The sequence below is a fragment of the Aotus nancymaae genome, unplaced genomic scaffold (assembly GCF_030222135.1).
Source record: "Aotus nancymaae isolate 86718 unplaced genomic scaffold, 86718_ANA_hifiasm-v0.15.2.pri h1tg000041l, whole genome shotgun sequence".
Taxonomy (NCBI): Eukaryota; Metazoa; Chordata; class Mammalia; order Primates; family Aotidae; genus Aotus; species Aotus nancymaae.
In genome coordinates this window covers 16,729,711-16,752,192 of record NW_026988455.1, presented here as the reverse complement: position 1 = coordinate 16,752,192, position 22,482 = coordinate 16,729,711, and the positions used below count along the sequence as shown (strand labels likewise).

The window sequence follows — 22,482 nt, the reverse complement described above, 5'->3', positions numbered from 1 at the left end:
CTGGCAGCTGGGGAATTTATTCCCTTGACCCACTGTTTTCACCTTAGGATCATTTTCCTGCACTTTTCTGGAGGGTTTTTATAGTGCCTGGGTTAATCAGGAGAAGCCTTCCCGCAAGGTGTCTTAGCAAAGTTACAAAGTACATGACACTGAGCTGGAGGGGCCCACAGTCATCTATCTTCACGTGTCTTTTATGCTTCAAAGACAACTGGAGGATAGCTGGAGAAGGGTCCTTCCTGCTAGAAGAGGGGAGGGACGCTTCGTGGGGATTAAAGAAAAGAGGCATTCCCAAGAAAGGGGCAGGAACCAGCTTAACACATCTGTCACCACCCAGTGGTGTCATGGAAACCTGAAGCAGGCAGAGCCCATTGCCTGTCATGGTTTGGTGGATGCAGGCGACCCCGTCCATGCAGGTGCGGAGGGCTGTGTGTGGTCTGGTGGACTCAGATCACCCTGTCCGTGCAGGCAGTGAGGGCCCCGCGTGGCTTGGTGGATGCAGGTGGCCCTGTCCGTGCAGGCAGTGAGGGCCCCGCGTGGCTTGGTGGATGCAGGTGGCCCTGTCCGTGCGGGTGCTGAGGGCCCTGTGCCATGCATCCTTGCAGAGTGCTGTGTGGCCCCACAGGTCTCCCATCGGGAACAGGGTGTGCCACTTCTGTGGTCCTCGGCTTCTCTGTGTTGGTTCCTTGGTGTGCCAAGGGTAGGAGCCATCTGAGACTCTTGGAGTGGCAGTGGGGAGGCCTGGCTGGTGGTCATGGTTTGCCAAGTCTCCCTCCGGACACCAACTGTAACCCCTCGTAGGCCAGGACATGATCTAGGGCAACAGAAGTTGCTCCTCACTTTAATCTGGCCGACTGCTGAGTCTGCAAGCTCGGAAAACGCAGTCCAGAGCAACAGGAAATAGCCTACTTTCATTTGATCTCATGAAACAAGTCATGGTGCCCCTGTGTTTGGGACACAGTTATGGGACAATTTGTCTCTCCCTGGCTGGCGGGGCTAGCTCAGGAGTACCACAAATCACAGCCAGCCTTACAAGGACTTTCTCCCCTGGGTCTCCTCTTTCTGGATTTAGATGCTTCCTGGATCCAGGCATTACAAGAAAAAGACCTCAAGCTTTACAAAATTACTTGTATAAATGTGCACATAGTACCCACTCCCCTCCATTTGGAAATATGTGAAAAATGAACTTACTGTTTCCTTTGACTAAATTGCTAACATATAGCTCTTCTCTGGAGTCATTACTAGCTGACTTATTTGGGCTCCTTTAGGGCTTTTTCATCTCCTCCCATTCTTTTTTTTTTTTTGAGACGGAGTTTTCGCTCTTGTTGCCCAGCTGGAGTGCAGTGGCGCAATCTTGGCTCACTGCAACCTCGGCCTCCTGGGTTCAAGGGATTCTCCTGCCTCAGCTTCACAAGTAGCTGGGATTACAGACATGCACTAGCATGCCCAGCTAATTTTTATATATTTAGTAGAGACGGGGTTTCACCATGTTGGTCAGGCTGGTCTCGAACTCCTGACCTCAGGTGATCTACCTGCCTCAACCTCCCAAAGTGCTGGGATTACAGGTGTGAGCCACTGCGCAGGCCCATTTCCTCCCATTCTTATGAAAAACATTCAAAATAGCATTCAGCTTGAATGCCCCCTTTGCAGGGAGATCTTCCGGACCGTCTGAATTAACCGTCTCTCCTCTCATCTCCCTCTCCTGTCATCTTGTTTGTGTTTTATGACAGTGAGCACCTGCCACTATCTGACATCCCTTTTTCATTCCAAAACATTTCATTATGCGTTTCTTGTTTGTCTCACCCCAATAGAATATGCTGTATTAGGGTGGGGTCTTATCTACTGGGTTCTGCACTGTAACCCCAGCACCTAGAACAGCTAGCTCCCTGTGCACAGCAGGTCCCCAGAGACTACTTGTGGAATAAATGAGCACTCAGACAGCTGTCTAGGAAGCTTTTGAGTAAAAGAGACCATGGCCTGAGTGTTCCTGAGGAAAGTGCCTGAGCAGACGGGACTTGGGCCAAAGCATGATAGAGGCTTTTCCTTCTGTACCTGCCTCAGTCCCTCATCCGTGTCCAGTGCCTTTGGCCTCTCTGCCCAGCCCCCACCCCAGTCCCTGAGCTGTCCCTGTCCGTCTGTGCCCATTAGTGTTAAGCCTTTTGTGTATGTCATCTCATGCAATGACATGGGGACGGACCTCAATTCCCTCTTTGGACACATGCAAAAGGAAGGGTGACTCAGAGAAGGTGAGTGGGCCTGGGAGCTGAGGCCCAGCCCTGGCCTCTGCCTTGAAGCCCTCCTACTTGTCCATTGGTGCTATTTGTCCTCTGGAATCAGAAGTGACTTTGACAGTGGGGTGACATGGTGGCTCATGCCTGTAATCCCAGCACAGTGGAAGGCTGAGGCAGGCAGATCACATGTGGTCAGGTATTCAAGACTAGGCTGACCAATATGGCGAAACCCTGTCTGTACTAAAAGTATAAAAATCAGCTGCTACTCAGGAGGCTGAGGCAGGAGAATTGCTTGAACCTGGGAGGTGGAGGTTGCGGTGAGCCGAGATCACCCAACTGCACACCAGCCTGGGTGACAGAGTAACACTCTTGTCTCCAAAATAAATAAATAAATAATAAATAAAAATTTAAAAAATAATAAAGAAGTGACTTTGACAGTAGAGCTCTCAGACTGGGAAGGACAGAGCGCTGCTGCTACTGGGGCCCCTGAAGGAGCTGCATTTGGCTGGTGGGCCCTGCCGAGTCCCTCTGGCCTCCCAGGTTTTGGCTGCCTTCTTCCTCCATGAGCCCTGGCCTTACCATTGGGGTCAGAAAAAGAGTATGTGGAAACAGAATTGAAAGCCCAGAGACACAGGGTCCAGTTCCAAGCTCGTGAGACGTCTTGGTCTTTCATTCATGAAACAGGAGTGATGGGTGAAAAGAGAAGCAGCAGGAAGAGGGCTGGTGGGATGAGGCGTGGTTTGCAGGCTGGAAAGGGAATGATGCCAAGAGTGGTGGAAACGCGCCGACAGGTGGGCCGGAGGAGACAGCTGGAGCTAGCTCCTGAGACTGTCACTCCAGCCTGGGTGACAGAGCGAGACTTCATCTCAAAAAAAAAAAAAAGTGAAAACTCCAGGATCCCCGCAATTTCCATGCCCTCGGACTCCTGCCAGGGGTCCACGGTGTCACCAAGAGAGCCCTGGCCTGGGAGTCAGAGGCAGCATCTCCCCTCCACCCTGCCTTTGTGGGGAGACCCACAGGAGTCTTGGGGTCTGAGTTTTCTCCTCTATAAAATAAGGTGGTGGGGACAGTTGAGTCTTTGTTTCTTTTGGGGTCTTTTTAGTTATAAAGCCATAAAGGTCCTTGGCTTGGCTCACAGCTTGGGTTCCCCCGACCCAGGCTTCCTTGGTTGCTGAGTCTCTTTTTTTCTTTTCTTTTTTTTTTTTGAGATGGAGTTTCGCTCTTGTTACCCAGGCTGGAGTGCAATGGCGCGATCTTGGCTCACCGCAACCTCCGACTCCTGGGTTCAGGCAATTCTCCTGCCTCGGCCTCCTGAGTAGCTGGGATTACAGGCACGTGCCACCATGCCCAGCTAATTTTTTGTATTTTTAGTAGAGACGGGGGTTTCACCATGTTGACCAGGATGGTCTCGATCTCTTGACCTCGTGATCCACCCGCCTCAGCCTCCCAAAGTGCTGGGATTACAGGCGTGAGCCACCGCGCCATTTAACCCCTGCGTTTTGGGGGCCAACATTGGTTCTTTGTGAGCAAAACCAAAAACACTCTCAAACTTTTTATGTAGAGAGCACTAATAAATATACTACAATGAACAGATTTAAAAATTTTCTTGGGGCTGTATGGTGAGGAAAAAATGTTCTAAAAAGCTTCCTAGGGGAACCATAATGAAAACAAAGTTAAGAAACACTGATTTAACCACAAAGGTGTGCAGGCACCATGACAGGTTTGAGGTAAAGAGGCAGATGATAGCATCTCCTCCTCTCGAGGGTCTGTCCAGAGGGACCACCGCCCTTCCTGCCTTGTTCTCCCAAGCCATGTGTCCTCCTTCCTTTCTTCTAATCTTTTTAAAAAACACTTTAAGTTCAAACATGTGCAGAACATTCAGGTTTGTTACATAGGTATACGTGTGCCATGGTGGTTTGCTGTACCCACCATCTACATTAGGTATTTGTCCTAATGCTCTCCCTCCCCTAGCCCCCCATCTCCCAACACCCCCAGTGTATGATGTTCCCCTCCCTGTGTCCCTGTGTTCTCATCATTCAACTCCCACTCATAAGTGAGAACGTACGGTGCTTGGTTTTCTGTTCCTGTGTTAGTTTGCTGAGAATGATGGTTTCCAGCTTCATCCATGTTCCTGTAAAGGACACGAACCCTTTCTTCTAAATCTTAACAAACACTCACATTTGGTGGGTTCATGGGCACATCTACATATTCCAGTGGTCACAGCTTATTTTTTGTGGCTTTTGTCCCTGGTAGCTATGGCATTGCTGGTTCTACCAACGTGACGGGTGATCAAGTGAAGAAGCTGGATGTCCTCTCCAATGACCTGGTCATGAACATGTTAAAGTCATCCTTTGCCACGTGTGTTCTCGTGTCAGAAGAAGATAAACATGCCATAATAGTGGAACCGGAGAAAAGGGTGGGTCTGTGCTTCCCCCGTCAAGGGCTTGAATGTAACTGGTTTTCTTCCCAGCGTCATAACTGACTCCACTTGTTTAACTGAGCTGGGTTTCTGGGAGTCCCCCTAGGTCCCTCCTGTGGTCTTTCCACAGCTTCCTCCTCACTGCTGCCAGCTCTTGAATCCTCCCTGCGCCTCCCTGAGAACTGCCGGGGCTCACACTGCCCTCTCCCCAGTGGACTCCCATGGACTTATCTCCATTTCTAACTTTTTAGTGCGATGTTTAAGGATCTCCAAACTGGCTTCTGCTGGCTACCTCTTTTACTACATCTGCATCCACCAATTTCCTGACCTTCACACTGAACCGCCTCTTGACCTAGACTACTTGGAACTTCCACCCTGATGCACGCATTGGAGTCCCTACTGGTCTGTCTCTGCTGCTGCTTCTTTTTATTTTATTTTTTTATTTTTATTTTTTTGATATAATGTTTTCCTTTTGTTGCCCAGTATGGAGCACAGTGACGTGATCTCAGTTCACTGCAACCTCTGCTTCCTGGGTTCAAGTGGTTCTCCTGCCTCAGCCTCCCGAGTAGCTGGGATCTCAGGTGCCCACTACCACACCTGGCTAATTTTTATATTTTTAGTAGAGACACGGTTTCACCATGTTGGCCAGGCTGGTCTTGAACTCCTCACGTCAAGTGATTCACCTGCCTCAGCCTCCCAAAGTGCTGGGATTACAGGCATGAGCTACCACACCTGGGCTTGTCTCTGCTTCTTGAGAGCAGGAAATGGATTTTATTTGTTTCTGTGTTCTAGCATCTAGCTTGATGTCCAGCACATTGGAGGGCCCAACAGCAAATGAGTGTGGAAAAAGATTGTTAAATGAAAGACTATATCCAGCTTTTATAAAACAATAATTATAATTAAAAAACAAAACTTCTGAGATTAGAAGTGCAATTATATGGAGTTCTGTCTTTCCCAGTTTGAGAGGAACTGGGAAAGTCAAGGAATAGAATTAGAAAAAAACAATGAGAAGGTAAAGAGGCTGCCTGTCCTCACCCTATTAAGAGGGCAGGAGCCACATCCGATGAACTTGTTTTTCATCATTCCTAAAATAGCATTACATGCCAGAGTCGAAGTTCATGTTTTTCTCTGCTGGGCCGTTCAAGGTCTTTGACAGCTTTAGGCATATGGCTTAGATTTGTTGTTTAATATCCTCCGCCGCTCATGCCAGACTTCTCTGTCTACCACGGGCCTTCATGATAGGCAGGTTCCCATGTTCCAGTTTCCAGGTCCTCCTGCATTAGTGAGGGTGGTCAGTTAAGAGCAAGTGGGCAGGGAATCATGTTAATCTGGTACAGACGTTTAAAAATCACATTGGAAGGTGGCTAATTTGGAGATGGAAAATTCCCAGTGGTGTGCTGGTAAACTGAGTCTCAAAGCAAACAAACATATAAACATATCTCTGATATGTCCGCTTGCCTCTGTCAATGGTGTGAATACTCTGTCATCATTGATTTTAAGCTACCACTGTGACATCACCGAAGGCAGAGTTGGGAAGAAATGTGCATGGTTAGTGCCTGAGAGCCACTACCAGCCAGCTCCCGCACACCACTGAAAATCCCATTCAGAACAGGAGTCTGCAGCCATCCCTCTATCACAGACAGTCATCTCCCTGGGGAATCATGCTAGAGATTTGTTTTGCTTAGTTTTGTTTTTAGAGACAGGGCCTCACTCTATCGCCCAGACTGGAGTGCACAGTCATGGCTCACTGTAGCCTCGAACTCCTGGGGTCAAGCAATACTCTTGTCTCAGCCTCCAGAGTAGCTGGGACTACAGATATGCAGCATTATGCCCAGCTAATTGAACTTTTTCTTTTTTTTTTTTTGTAGAGAAGGAGCCCCTGTATGTTCCCCAGGTTGGTATTGAGCTCCTGGGCTCAACCAATCCTCCCTTCTTAGCCTCCCAAAGTCCTAGGATTGGGCATGAGCCACTGTGACCAGCCAGGGTATTTTTGAAAACTCTATGCAACCTGACCTCAAGGGGGGTCTATAAGACTTGCATGAGAAGTTTCTTGTAGATCTCAACTCCAGCAAATTCTCTGCTTCACCTGAGGAATTATTTTTCCCCTCAGGAATAAAGGAAAATGAGTGACTAACCTTGCTTTTCTTTTTTTTTTTTGGCTGCCAGGAAACTCAATGCAAAATTATGATTCGACTATATCAACAGTGTAGGAAATCATGACTTATCTGTATTCCATTACCTTCATTTGCACTCCCTAAGTGGTGTTTTGTCTGTTTAACGATTGTGTGTGTGTGTGTGTATCTGTGCACTCTGTATGCCATTTCATACCTTCCATAACACAATATAAATAAATATGACCCACAACTTTTGAATTTTCCCCTAAATTCCCATTCTTCCTCCCTAATGTATACTCCCTTAGTGTATCTTGCTGTAACATTTGAAGGTTATATTTCTTTTTTCTGTGCTCAGGGTAAATATGTGGTCTGTTTTGACCCCCTTGATGGATCTTCCAACATCGATTGCCTTGTGTCCATTGGAACCATTTTTGGCATCTATAGAAAGGTAAGATGTGATATCCCAAGCACTTGGTTTGGGGCCAAAAGTTGAGATCAAGCATCCAGTCCTATTTCACTGTGGCAGAGCAGGCAGAGTGGAGATCATGGAACTCTGTGAGGCTTAAGTAGATCTGTGTCTCAAGTTCTGAGCTTCAGCACTAATTGCATGATGAAGACCCATTAGGTTGTTGAAAGAGAATATAGGATAAAATATGTGTGGGGAGAGAAGGATATTTCACTCTTTTAACTGTATCTTACCTTTTATGATAGAAAATGAGATTTCAGGCTGGGCGCGGTGGCTCACGCCTATAATCCCAGAACTTTGGGAGGCCGAGATGGGTGGATCACGAGGTCAAGAGATCGAGACCATCCTGGTCAACATGGTGAAACCCCGTCTCTACTAAAAATGCAAAAATTAGCTGGGCACGGTGGCGCACGCCTGTAGTCCCAGCTACTCGGGAGGCTGAGGCAGGAGAATTGCCTGAACCCAGGAGGCGGAGGTTGCAGTGAGCCAAGATCACGCCATTGCACTCCCGCCTGGGTAACAAGAGCGGAACTCTGTCTCAAAAAAAAAAAAAGAAAAAAAGAAAATGAGATTTCAAAAAAGGAGGCAGTATGGGGTCAGTATAGTGATGATACGATGTGAACTGAGAGTTGAGAGTATATGACAACAATAGAGATTATTTACGTCAAAACTGTCCTTTAAGTCCCCAATGAATGGTCTATCAGCTATGAGCCCTGAGCCGAGTCCAGCCTGTGGCCTCATGTGTACAGCCTGTGATGTGAACAAAGGATAACCATTTTGCATTTTTAAACAGTTGAAAAAAAAAAACTAAAGAATGAGATGTCATAATCCATTTTAAATATTACTCTTCATGAATGAAGCTTTAATTGGCACATGGTCACACTCATTTGTTCACATACTGCCTTTGACTGATTTTCTGTCACACTGCCAAAGTTGTGTAGTTATGATAGATACTGGCCTGTAAAACTTAAGACGTTTACTCTCTGTCCATCCATAGAAAAAGTTTCTGAGCCTTGCTCTAAGTCGTAGAAAGCACACTGTACAGAATGAGAACCTTATTTTAACAGCTTTTGATGGTACAAGTAGTTTTTGGTGACATGAATGAATTGTATAGTGGTGAAGTCTGAAATTTCAGTTTACCTCTCAGGGAATAGTATATATTGTATCCAATATGTAGTTTTTTTAGCCCTCACTCCCTCCCACCACCCCCTTCTAAGTCTCCAAAGTCTAGTATGCCATTCTCTATTCAGCTCTTGTTTATTTCAGAAATAAAACCTCACAGGCTGGAACCAATGAAGCAGTTTGTTCAGCTGAACTCTGTTCTAGGATACAAAGGCGTTAACTTAAGAACTGAGATCCAAATTTGCACTTTATCTCTAAACGTGACTTATTGTCTAGTATTATACACAATTTCCTTTCAAATATGTGGAAAGTAGACCCCCCCACCCATGGCACAGTTATCTTTGGTCATTAGAACGTATTTTGCTTTTATCTTGGGTAAGGGGCAGATCCACATCAAAACCAGTTTGAGGAATAGAAAATTCCAATTCTCACACCAGAAAAGCAAAAAGGCAACAATTTATCCATTTTCCAAGTCATGCCAAGGAACATACCATTTCTGTTGTAGACTTGCAGGAATGCAATTTGCCTTGCAAAGTATCAAATCCATAGCATTGAAAGAGAAGTTTATAGCAAAATGCTTCCCTGCAGAGGAAGACCTCAGGCTAATGAGTTAACCACAACTAAAGTAGTGTTGATGTTTGCTAACCCCATTCTCCATCTCAGTCCCCCTAAATAACACTCTTAAAAAAAAAAAACCCTGGGAAATTGAGAGACATTGGCTATCAACTAGAAAAAATCAAACCAGCTTGCAACAGCAGCTTGAATTATGAATGTTAGAATTATCAACAATACGTCTCAGCTCTCTTCTTAATAAGCCAGAAGTGACTATATTAAAAGACAGTGAGTGATGATGAGTCTGACACAGAGCTCTAAGTCATTTCTGGTTTTGGAAGCCTTACTGATTGCTTCAAACAGTTAAAACCAGTTGAGGGGTCATGAGGCATAGACATCAACATCTATAATGCTGCCAAGTGGATTTTTCCTGCTTTCTGCAGAGGTGATGTTTGGCTAGAATCGCACCATGGTGCCCACACCCAGTGGGGCAGCATCGGTAACTGCAACCCTGCAACGGTGACCAGGCCTTGCCATGTGAAGGCTGGAAAGGCAGGTGGAAGTATGCGAGGTTGTGTTCCCACGGCTCCTGCCACAGCATCTTTCCAGAGCCTGCTGACTACCACTATTACCCCTCCTCCTCCTCCTCCTCCTCCTCCTCCTCCTCCTCCTCCTCCTCCTCCTCCTCCTCCTCCTCCTCTCCTCCTCCTCCTCCTTCTCCTCCTCCTCCTTCTTCTCCTCCTCCTCCTTTTTCTTCCTCCTCTTTTTCATTTTTCTTTCTTTTTTTTTTCTTTGGAGACATGGCGTTGCCATGTTGCCCAGGCTGGAGTGCAGTGGCACCATCATGGCTCACTACAGCCTCACCCTCCCGGACTTAAGCCATCCTCCCATTCAGCCTCCTGAGTAGCTGGGACTACAGGTGTGCACCACCACACCTGGCTAATTTTTGTATTTTCTGTAGAGACGGGGAGGGGGGGTTCTCATTAAGTTACCCAGGCTGTTCTTGAACTCCTGGGCTCAAGCGACCCTCCCACCTCGGCTTCCCAAAGTGCTGGGATTACAGGTGTGAGCCACAGTGCCTGGCCCCACCAGTGTCAGGGTGGAGACATCCTGACAGGGCAAATTCTCCTGCAATGCTGGGTAACCATCATGGTTTGTCCAAATATTGAGTTGAAATCTGTTTGTTTTGCTCATTTGGCTTTTTAGAGCATAAGAAAATAAGAATCTGTTATTTTTTTATTTTATTTTTTTTTTGAGATGGAGTTTCGCTCTTGTTACCCAGGCTAGAGTGCAATGGCGCGATCTCCGCTCACCGCAACCTCCACCTCCCGGGTTCAAGCAATTCTCCTGCCTCAGCCTCCTGAGTAGCTGGGACTACAGGCACGCGCCACCATGCTCAGCTAATTTTTTGTATTTTTAGTAGAGACGGGGTTTCACCATGTTGACCAGGATGGTCTCGATCTTTTGACCTCATGATCCACCTGCCTCGGCCTCCCAAAGTGCTGGGATTACAGGTGTGAGCCACCTCGCCCGGCCAGATTCTTTTTTTTTTTTCTTTGGAGATGGAGTTTCGCTTTTGTTACCCAGGCTGGAGTGCAATGGCGCGATCACAGCTCACCGCAACCTCTGCCTCCTGGGTTCAGGCAATTCTCCTGCCTCGGCCTTCTGAGTAGCTGGGATTACAGGCACGCGCCACCATGCTTAGCTTATTTTTTGTATTTTTAGTAGAGACGGGGTTTCACCATGTTGACCAGGATGGTCTCGATCTTTTGACCTCGTGATCCACCCGCCTCGGCCTCCCAAAGTGCTGGGATTACAGGCGTGAGCTACCGCGCCTGGCCCTAAAATAAGATTCTTTGACATGTTTGGAAACAGCTTTCCTACCCTCGCAATAATCCCACCACTCCCACTATTTTTTTCCTTTAAGCTGCACATCTTTGGCAGGAGATGGGTTTGAGACCTTTCTCTAGCCTGATCACCCTCTGCTGGACATACTCCAAATTGCAATGTCCTTTACAAATACCCAGCCCCCCACCACAAAAGCAGCGTTTCGGAAAAGGAGGGTTTGGTTTCCCCTCTGAGGAAAGACCACTGTGGACATGACAGTCTCTCCCCAGCAGGCCCCTCATTTATGTGCCTACTTCTCATGCGATGACATGGAATAAAACAGAACCAGTGCCTACAGCAGGTGGTGGCCTCAGATAGGTGGGGAAAGGAAGGATCCAGAGTTTTCTAATTTTGCCAAATGCTCCATGCTCATTGGCCCCTGGGCATCTGCGGGAGAATGGGGCATATTCCCTTGGAGGAAAGGCATGCATTGCTGAGCGTTTGGAGGAGGGACTTCAAAAGGGGCTGGGCTAGAAAAGAATTCTTCCAAATTCATGGCTCGGTGGGATTATTTTCTCTTTGTTTTGAGAATGTGTGTGATAGACAAGTGTTACTAGTATTTTTTGTTGTTGTTGTTGAGATGGATCTCGCTCTGTAGCCCAGGCTAGGGTGAAGTGGCGTGATCTCAGCTCCCTGCAACCACCGCCTCCTGGGTCCTGCCTGGTTCAAGCAGTTCTCCTACCTCAGCCTCCCAAGTAGCTGAGATTACAGTCACGAGCCATCATGCCCAGCTAATTTTTGTATTTTTTTAGTAGAGACAGGGTTTCACTATGTTGGGCAGTCTGGTCTTGAACTCCTGACCTCGTGATCCACCTGCCTCATCCTCCCAAAGTGCTGGGATTACAGGCATGAGCCACTGCGCCTGGCCAACTACTGTTTTTTTATTCCATGTGAGAAAGTGTAAATGTAGAGCGTTTGGTGACCGTATGTCAGGGAAAGTCTGTTTACTTTTGCACCTTTGCCACAGGCAGACATGGATGGTTCTGGGCGAGGTGAATCTCTGGGTGAGGGGGCCTTTCTTGGCAGAGAACTGGTTACTCGAAGCCTGCAGTGGAAGGAGAGGAGAGTTAGAGTCCTGAGTCCTCCCACTGTGTCCCTGGCTTCAAGGGAAGCTGGTGATTGTTAAAATGAGCCTCTGACAGGTGGCGCATGTTGACAAAGGCCGTTAATTTCCCTTTTCAAGGTTGTGTATTGGCAAAATTTGGAATTAGGGAAAACTCAAAGTTTTGATCCTGTATTTAGTCTGTGTTTAGCTTCACTGCACTATCTGGTGAATACAAACCAAACTGAATCAAATAACCCAGTGCAAGCAGTTAACTAACCAGCTCCCCAGATGAAAACCAGGAAGGGCAAGGACGGGGTAGAAGAAGGAGAGAAATGGGTTTGTGGTTTTCTCATTTACATGAGTAGTTCTGACACTTGAGTGTGAAGGTCACCCCGGTGCTCAGTGCAATGCAGATTCTCAGGTCTTGCCATGGAAAGTCTGACAGTGTGTCCAGGCTATGGTCTCAGAATATGCATTTCTTTTCTTTTTCTTAAAGAGGCAGGTTCTCATTCTGCCACCCAGTCATGTGCAGTGGCATGATCATGGCTCACTGCAGCCTCGACCTTCCAGGCTCAAGCCATCTTCCTGCCTCCGCCTCCTTGGTAGCCATGGGCACAAGCCACCATGCCTGGCTAATTAAAAAAAATTTTTTTTTGTAGAGATGGGGTCTCCCTGTGTTGCACAGGCTGGTCTCAAACTCCTGGCCTCAAGTGATCCTCCTACCTCAGCTTCCCAAAGTGCCGGGATTATGGGGGTGAGCCATGGCATCCGCCTGTGAATGTGCATTTTTCTAAGTATCCCAGGTGATTCTAATGTAGGTGGTCTTTGGGCCGCCCTTTTGAAAGTTATGGGAAGAAATTACCTGGAATGTTTTGCTGGGGTGACTTCCCTCTTCAGCTGCACGATGCAGATGCTCCTGCTTACGCTCAGCTGCTGGAGTCTGGGAAAAGAAGAAGTGAAGTTCGGGAAATTGCACATTTTTATTTCTGTTTAATTCAAGCGGAGGTTATCCAACCTGAAAGGTTTGTTTGGGGCCGTTTTGATGACCAAACAGGTCAATCCAGTGTTTGTAAAGAAGATCATTCATAGTAAGAGATCAGTGGTTAGGAGCCGTCTCTTTTTTTTTTTTTTTTGAGACGGAGTTTCGCTCTTGTTACCCAGACTGGAGTGCAATGGCGCGATCTCGGCTCACCGCAACCCCCGCCTCCCGGGTTCAGGCAATTCTCCTGCCTCAGCCTCCTGAGCAGCTGGGATTACAGGCACGCGCCACCATGCCCAGCTAATTTTTTGTATTTTTAGTAGAGACGGGGTTTCACAATGTTGACCAGGATGGTCTCGATTTCTTGACCTCAGGATCCACCTGCCTCGGCCTCCCAAAGTGCTGGGATTACAGGCGTGAGCCACCGCGCCCGGCCCGTAGGAAACGTCTCTTTAAGGGCTCCCTTCTCTAGCGTTAGAAAAACTCTGGGCCACATGACCCAGTGGGCTGTGTTTTTAATGAAAAAGAAATGGATTACAGCGCATGTCATGTTCTAAGCGTAGGTATTTTGGTAATGTTTTGGGGGGGGGTGTGTCTGTGCATACGTGCGCGTGTGTGTGAGCACTGGTTTGTGATGTAAACTGCGTTTCTTCCTGTGCATCACGGTTAAAACATTGGACAGCATCTGCTCTACCCCGTAGTGACTCTGGGGAGATATTCTGAGTTCCTGTATTTCTGAGAATTTCCCTGATGTGTGAGTGACACAGACCACATGCTCAGCGGGGTATGGGCCGAAGCAGCAAGAGCTTCCAAAACCGATTTCCTCCCCAGACTGCCTGCCCTGCAGCCCAGTGTTAATTTGTTTAAATAAAGATGGAGTAGGCAGGTGAAAGAGATGGATGCCCGTAATATGATTAAATTAGTGGGAGCTGGCAAGAAGGCATGCTCTTTTTTGGAAGCGACAGTGGAGAGATGAGGGAATATCACATTAGAAAAATTGGAGGAGGGCCCTGATTGGAAAGAGGGATCCAGATGCAGGAAATTTGGGTTCTGGTGGGAAGGCTGCCGTGGTAATCTAATCAGGATATTGCCGACGTGTGTGGGAAGGCCCCTCTGGGAAGATGCCCTATTTCATTAGAAGAGCACCTTGATAATGCCTCCTGTTAACGGTTGAACTGTAAAAAAGAATCACAAAACAAAACAAAAACATTCTTTGATTTCTTTCTTGCTCTAGAAATCAACTGATGAGCCTTCCGAGAAGGATGCTCTGCAGCCAGGCCGGAACCTGGTGGCGGCTGGCTATGCGCTGTATGGCAGTGCCACCATGCTGGTCCTTGCCATGGACTGTGGGGTCAACTGCTTCATGCTGGATCCGGTGAGAGACCTCACAGGAGGCTGGGGGCAAATGAATGCTATGTGTGGGGGGCTGGCGGGGGTATGTGGAGGTGGGAGGGACAGAGATGATGTTGTGGGGTGGGAAGGGGGCAGGAGACGGGGAGACAGGTATGCCTCCCGAGCAGACTATGGAGGTGAGAAATGGCATCTCAGCACGAGAGGGTGTCTTTGTTCCGATGTGAATTCCTCAGAGCAGCTGTTACTCAAATGACCCAGGCAGGCCATATTGATGATGAAATGTGCTGGGGAAGGGGGCGGGGCGCAAGGGTGGGACTGGGGTGAACTGAAGAGTTCCAGCAATTACAATTGGGAAGAGAGGCCCTGCCTTGCCAAGGCTTCTAATGGTTCAAGAAACACTGGATTGTAAAAAACATAATGTTTCTAGATGTGTACAACACTATGCTAGCCAGTTAAAATGCATTTATGGACCGGATGGGGCTGTAGATAGTCTGTTTGCCATCGACTGTATCCATTTCTAGCTTTTCTACTTTATCCACCAAAAGGCTGTTTTCCTGAGATGAATGGGTGTCCCCACTGAAGCAGAAGATGGCATTGTTTCTTCAAAAATAGCTCCCACATTTACTTGTATACATTTACACAAGTCTCCAGTTAACCCTTGCAGGATTTTTTTTTTTTTTTTGAGACAGAATCTCACTCTGTCACCCGGGTAGAGTGCAATGGCGTGATCTCAGCTCACTGCAACCTCTGCCTCCTGGGTTCAAGTGATTCTTTTGCCTCAGCCTCCTCAGTAGCTGGGACTACAGGCATGTGCCACCATGCCTGGCTAATTTTTGTATTTTTGGTAGAGATGGGGTTTTGCCGTGTTGGCCAGCTTGGTCTCGAACTCCTGACCTCAGGTGATCTGCCCGCCTTGGCCTCCCAAAGTGCTGAGATTACAGGCGTGAGCCACTGGGCCCGGCCAACTTTTTAACTTTTAGGGATGTCCTCCTGTGACATTAGTGAACTGTGTATAAAGTGCTTGTTGCTGGCAAAGTGAACCCCAGGAGCACACAGGGAGTGGGAACCCTCTGTGGAGGCCAGGTCTGTGTGTGGCAGGAAGGCTAACTCAACACAGGCTGCCTTTGCCCCAGGCTGTCAGGGAAGTGGACTTTTACCTCCTTGGAAGCATGGGTGTTTAACAAATAAACACGGGTAGGGTAATAGCGCTAAAGTCTCCAAATGTGGTGACCTGGGTAGGGGTGGGGTGGGGGAGTTGTGGCAGAACCAGAGCAAAGTTCCACCTGAGCCCAGGATGTGATTTCAGGCACCACTGATATTTGCTGATGGTGTCTCACCAGACCCTGACTGCTTCCCATTCTTCTAGTGCCTTCTCTGTTACCTTTGAGTTGGTGGAAGCAGAGAAAACATTCAATCTCTTCTTGTTTCCAGATTGCAGATGAGCGTCTCCGTAGGGATGTTTCTGTATGTTTGAGAGTCTTTACCCTCCTCAGTCCTAAATGTTTGGAAGTGCAGCGCCATGCAGGCCTGCTGGGATTTGGTTCCAGCCCTTCTGCTTGCTGTGTCTGACGGGGTGTGGGGGTGGGGGGTGAGCCTCCCACCAGGGAGATGCTAAGTGCTTCCTCTTGGTCTGGGCTTGCTGCAACGCCAGGCTGACTGTTTCCATTAAAATCACTGTGACAGCTGTACCTGGGTTTCTAGCAGGCTTTAACTTTGTGGGAGTGTTTATGTTTCATCTCCATATACAAACTTACCCGCTTTGCACTGTGGACAGTGTGGCTGGACCCTGTATTCTGCACACAGTATCTGTTTTGAGATGGCTTTCTTTTCTATACATTTTTTGTTAAAGACATTTATTTATTTTCATACCAATGATAAAAGAATATTCCTGTATATTCGTGGTCAAGCATTTTGAAGATATTGAAAAAGACATAAAAGTAAAAAAGAGGAATCACTTCCAATGACACCTTTCAATGGCCACTGTGAATTCTTCCCTCCCTCCCTCCCTGTCTGTCCAATTTCGACATACTCCGTATGAGTAGGAACCAGTTTTTGCTGTGGGAATAAATGGCTAGGCAGAGAGGTGTTGATAGGCCTTTTTTCTTTTTAACTCTTATGTCAGTGGTCAAGCTTGTCCTAAATGGGCAGAGCCTCGATCACCCTCTTGCTAACAACACACAGGAACCCATAACAATCCCAGTCCGGAGCAGTGAGACTTCTGCAACGCTTTTCCCCTGGATCCAAATCTCCTTTGAAGAACCCCAAGCTTAAAGGCCTAAGCTTAACACTGGGCTGTGTGGGAGGAGGCAGTCTGAGAAAAACTCTGGATGCCAGCGAGCAAAGGCAAAGAAGTTACCTATGCGGGACTCAAAACTCAGGGTTCTACTTTGTTACACAGTTCTCCCTTTTGGGAGAACTTTCATCAAGATAGAAACGTAAAGCTAAGAACAGCACTGAGCACTTGGGTGTCGCTCGGGACTGATCCCACGGTGGCCCGTGTCTCCTGAGAGCCTACCGCCAGAACCAACACTTTTTTCTGTTTGGTGAAGGCATACACATCTTATATTGCTTTGGACATACAGTTCTCACTCTCTGGCAGGCTTAGTAATTGTTTTACAAGTTTGCTCTCCCTATTTGTGTGTGGTTTCTTTCTTGTTTTACTGAAATTATTTGCAAACAAAGTCAAAAGTCTCCGTTACCACCCTGAGGGGTTCTCCAGCATCCTCTTGCTTCCCTTCACCCCATTCACAGTTCCAGGAGAATCTGGCAGGTGTGGCGGGGTGCAGGATGAGCTGTGCCGGTGGCCATGACCCCAGCCCCGTGCAGCCCAGCCCAGCGCCTGCCTCACCCAGGCCTGGGGGAGAGGGTGCACTCCTCATCTCTCTGCCTTTCCTTCCTTGTCTCAAAAGGCCATTGGGGAGTTCATTTTGGTGGACAAGGATGTGAAGATCAAAAAGAAAGGTAAAATCTACAGCCTTAACGAGGGCTACGCCAAGGACTTTGACCCTGCTGTCACTGAGTATGTCCAGAGGAAGAAGTTCCCCCCAGTAAGTGAGGGCCTAGGGAGGGTGGTGCTGGGTCTGGGCATCTGGCACCAGGGGCCATTCTGGAGGCAGGGGCATCCCCCCGAGATGAAAGCCATCCTTGGGATCGAGGGCCTTGGACCTCATGTGGGGATCCTGAGCAGTGTGGAAATCTGTTGGTTGATGATTTACCCCGGAGGGGAAAGGAAGCAGGGATGGCGTAGATTGGGCTTCCATCTTCACAGCCCGTGATGAAGTTCTCACCTTAGTACTGGGAACTGGAATTCTTGCCCTGAGACATCAAAATCAGAGTCTCCATTTCAGCCTTTGCTACTTTCTCTTGGCAGAAGGAAATTACGATAATAAAGTTAGTCAAATGAAAGAATTCATGGCAATAAAACATATTCCCTTCTGGGGTCCATGGTCCCAGATGGCACGAAATGTGGTTTCCCCACCCAAATGCCTGCCGAGTGGTGTCTGCCCCTCATCGGGCCTGCCCGAGATGCATCTGTCAATCATCTCAAGACTGAGAGTGCCCATTGTGGCATCTCCCTAAAGAGGCTACAAACTAGTGAACATGAAGAGAAGAAATGGCTGAGTGTGGAGCTTGCTCTATGTGGAGTATCGGATTTTGTCCTTTCTTTGTTTAAAAGCCATTGATGGCTGCTGTTTGCTGGACATGAAGCTCAAATGTTGTTTGCAGGATGTTCAGGGAGCCTCAGATCTGCCCCAGGCTCTCTCTCCAGCTTATTCATCTCTCCTTTCACCTTACCCTGGATTCTCCTCCCACCCCCAACCTCTGCACTCTCACACCCGAGTCCCACAGGCTGCTCCTCCAGGTCCATTTCCCTCATTGCTAAGCAGATACTTTTGCAGTTTCCTGTCCTGTAAAATACACACCGACTCCCACCCCTGCCCAGTTCCTTAGCTTGGTAACAAACCTTCTCAGCCTTTAAGGTGTTACTAAATGGTATAAATTTAGTAATGCCTGCCTCAGCTCCATAGCCAGAATCATCCATACCCTTGTTGGGGGCCTCTGTGGGTAATCTGACCTATTGTGAGATTATGAGAGGCTGTCTCCATTTTTCCATTTTCTATTTATTGAGAACAGGATTCTCATCACATTTTTTTTTAGCACAGCCCCAAATACAGCCCTCGTAGGCGCTCTGTGAATGGATGTGGAATCAAAGAAACTTCAGAGACACAAAGAAAATCCTCTTTTTTATTTTCTGCAACCCTAATTATTGCTGGTCTTAACCTTGCAGGATAATTCAGCCCCCTATGGTGCCCGGTACGTGGGCTCCATGGTGGCTGATGTTCACCGCACTCTGGTCTACGGAGGGATATTTCTCTACCCCGCTAACAAGAAGAGCCCCAGTGGAAAGGTAAGTGTGTCCCCTGGAGAGGAAGTGAGGAGCAGATTTCACTTGCAGCCCATGCTATTTGGTTTAGGAAGAAGAAAGGTTTTGCTAGTGGTTATGCTCCACGGTAGGTCGCTAAGGGTGTCTGTAGCATATTCTTGTATGGATTAAAGATAAAGCCAGATGATATCAACTAAAGATAAAAATAGTCTTGAGAGCCCTTCCAGTGCTGTGGCAAAAGAGAATTAATGGTCAGGACGGACTAAAAGTCCTTAGGGCTTCCAGTGGGTACCTGGCTTGGCTTGGGCAAAATGAATTCCATTCATAAAGTGAAAGGAAACAACCCAGCCTCGCTTCCAAGGCAGCAAATAAAATATGTATTCCCAATAGAAGTCTTGATTGCTTTCAAAAGGTGTAAAACAGAGGTAACTAGTGAGTCAACATCTCCTCCTTGGAAAATGTTACCTTTTAGGGGAGGAAAGACCCTCTGCGGAAACCTAGGGCTTTCAGGTGACCCATCGCCACTGACCCACTAGTCCAAGCCCACAGTGTTCTCAGCAGGCTGGAGGGTGGCTGTGCTCCCCCATGCTGGCTCAGAGCCGCCCTGGCTTTCTGTCTGCCAGGGTGACAGTGCGCTTCCTTCCCAAGTATTGCATCCTCCTTATGTTTTCCCAGTAGACAGATGGCTTTTTTTTTTTTTTTTGACAGAGTCTTACTCAGTTACCCAGGCTGGAGTGCAGTGGCGCTATCTCAGTTCACTGCAACCTCTGCCTCCCAGGTTCAAGTGATTCTCCTGCCTCAGCCTCCCAAGTAGCTGGGATTACAGGTGCCCACCACCATGCCCAGCTACTTCTTATATTTTTAGTAGAGACGGGGTTTCACCATGTTGTCCTGAACTCCTGACCTCAAGTGATCCACCCGCCTTGGCCTCCCAAAGTGCTGGTATTACAGGTGTGAGTCACCACACCCAGCTGCCTTTTTATTTTTATTTTTTTAATGCAAGAGAACAGGCACAACAATCCCCTTAAACTCGTTGGAAACCTGTGTACTTGGATGTATTCGGGTCTGTCTGCAGCATGTGGCATCCGGAGTGAAGGTGTTTCTATTTACTGAAAACATTACCCAGTTGTAGCTGCCTCGGGCATCTCAACCTGTGTGGTTAGCCTGCTTTCCAGAACTTTTCTCTAAAGCCCCCCAAATTGTCCCTGAACACAAATATTGAGGCTCCTTTTTTTTTTTTTATCAGTTTTTCAAAAGTAGCCATGACACCTATATGGAAATAGAGTCGGGAAACACCTGCAGAAAGCTGTGGCTCAGTAGACTGAGTAGACTTTGCAGCAGACTGCATGCAAAGGCATGCGATACAAAAGTTAATATGCAAAAGTCTATGCCAAGATATAGAATACACTGAATTTCAACCCACAAGCCTTCGGAGAATCGTAAAAGGAATGCATGACGAGTTGCAAACAATATCACACTGTTTGGACGAGCCAGTCTGCTTTCCAGATGTCTGTAGCCAGACACCACCGTGGATTTATTTAATGCATTTAGAATAAGCGAAGCTCCATCCAACACACACAGAGTCACTCATTAAGTCCAGTTTCCATGCTATAAAGAGAAGGCAATGCTTGCTTCTGCCAAAATGTCACTCTGACCAGTATGCAGGTGGCCTGTCTCACATTTGCATCAGGTAATCTATCGCTGGTCCTGGCTTGACAAATGGTTGAATTTAACCAAATGGTTAACTGTTTGGTCTCAGATGCAAACTGAGGTGGGGGGAGCTTTTACAGCTTCACAGGAAGGAAAAAGAGAGTATCCGTTCTCTTGGAAGCTCCCACCAGCTCTTCACGTTTTGCTGCAGAAAAGTCTCTTTTTTACGCAATACCTTCTGGTACGAGGAGGCCGCTCTCTGGTCTTGTTTTCCAGCTGAGACTGCTGTATGAATGCAACCCCATGGCCTACGTTATGGAGAAGGCTGGGGGAATGGCCACCACCGGGAAGGAAGCCGTGTTAGACGTCATTCCCACAGACATCCACCAGAGGGCGCCGGTAGTCTTGGGGTCTCCCGACGACGTGCTCGAGTTCCTGGAGGTGTGTAAGAAGCACTCTGCCCAGTGAACACCTGCCCTGCGCGCGTCCTGGAGAACGGCCTCTACCTGGACCGTTTGTCTCACACAGCAGCACCCCGACCTGCTGTGCACCTTGCATTCCTAGATAGCAGAAATAAAAAGCATGGCTATTTTCACCATCAGATGCTGTAGAATGCTTGGCACTCCCTAACCAAAATGCTATCTCCATAACGCCACTGGTGGCAAGATATATTTTGAGTGGATGGATGGAGGAGAAATAAACTTATTCCTCCTTTTAAAGAAGGTCTTCATTGCTTTGTGTCAAATGTTGATGACAATGACTGCTGATGCGTATAACATTAGATAATTCATTTAATCTTCACGACAACCCAATGAATCAGAAACTCTGAATAATCCATTTTATAGATGACAAAATGGATGAGGAGAGGTGAAGTAATTGGCTCAAGGCTTCCGGCCAGTGAGTGGCAGAGCGGGGACCTGAATGCAGGCAGTCTAGCCACTGTGAACCAGCATACGGCTTCCCCTGCATGTCCCATTCAGGCCTGGCCCGTTGTTCCTCAGCCTTGTTCAGGATTGCAACTGAGGAACAATGTAGCCTGAACATGGTGGCTCATGCCCTCCTAGAAATGGGGGAGCTAATGGCTTACTGGTGGTACCTGTGTGTGACCCCCTGGCCTCCCAAGCACAGATGGAACCACTTGAGTTGCAAATGAAGGTTTACTTGTTAACGAGTGATAATTTTTCTATAAAAGCACAGCACTTTACTCAGCTCACAAAGCCTAATACACCCTACTGTCTGGTTACCATAAGATAAAGGATTCACTACAAGGACAGGGTTTAAGGAAATGCAATTTGTCGCAAGCAAGCAGGCTTCTCACTAAACTCTCTATAGAAATGGTTTCTCCCTCCACTGACCCTTGTCTTACTGGACCAGAGTCCAAGATTGTGGCAAGCTGTCTCGGGTGCTAGGTAACACCTAAGTGGCCCTCCTTGAGCACTAGATTTAAAATAGATTTATCCATATAATTCCACGTGGGAACTAAAACCAGGTGTCTCTGTCAATCCTGCTTCTTCCCCTCCAAACACTCCTCATTCACTCCACATTCTCCCAGCAGGAAACAGTGTGATTTTCAGCACTGGATCACCTTCTGTCCACTGACCACACCCAATGCCAGTATTTCCCCATGCCAGCTGGGGCTTCCCTCTGGAAGGTCCCATGATGCACAAAGCACCTTTCGAGTTTTAAACTTCTTATAACTCAGCTGGCACCTGGTTCTCAAAGCGTGGAGGGAGAGACCTGTGGTCTGGGAGCCTTTTCCTGCTTTTTTTTTTTTTTTTGAGATGGAGTCTCTCTCTGTCCTCCAGCTTGGAATGCAGTGGCCTGATCTTGGCTCACTGCAACCTCTACCTCCCAGGTTCAAGCAATTCTCCTGCCCCAGCCTCCCAAGTAGCTGAGATTACAGGCATGCATCACCACGCCTGGCTAATTTTTGTATTTTTAGTAGAGATGGGGTTTCACCATGTTGACCAGGCTGGTCTTGAACTCCTGACCTCAAGTGATCCGCCCACCTCAGCCTCCCAAAGTGCTGGGATTACAGGCATGAGCCAACCCACCTGACCCTTTTCTGCTATTGAGATGGCACCCCACATCCAGTGCTGTTTCCCTACAGCACTCTTAGATTCTGTAGCCTCACTTCCCAGTTCGGATCATACTCGACCTGAAAGTCACATTCTAAGTCTTCTAAGCAAATCTACAGAGGAGCTGCTCCACCGTGGCATGCTTGCTGCTCAGTCCTTTGTCAAAGGTTAGGAAAGCATCCGTCCAGCTCGACTGGAGGCATCT

The 22,482-nt window shown here is 47.7% G+C and overlaps 1 protein-coding gene across 1 annotated transcript in view; it reads left to right on the top strand.

Moving 5' to 3' along the window:
• Positions 1–20,921, top strand: part of FBP1 (fructose-bisphosphatase 1) — a 32,550-nt gene extending 11,629 nt beyond the window's left edge. The window contains exons 2-7 of the mRNA XM_012461960.3: positions 4,482–4,644; positions 7,117–7,209; positions 14,047–14,187; positions 17,075–17,212; positions 18,454–18,573; positions 20,476–20,921. Of these exons, the coding sequence (XP_012317383.2) occupies positions 4,482–4,644; positions 7,117–7,209; positions 14,047–14,187; positions 17,075–17,212; positions 18,454–18,573; positions 20,476–20,667 (847 nt within the window). The 3' untranslated portion in view covers positions 20,668–20,921. The remainder of the gene's footprint in view (positions 1–4,481; positions 4,645–7,116; positions 7,210–14,046; positions 14,188–17,074; positions 17,213–18,453; positions 18,574–20,475) is intronic.
• The last annotated feature ends 1,561 nt before the right edge of the window (positions 20,922–22,482 follow it).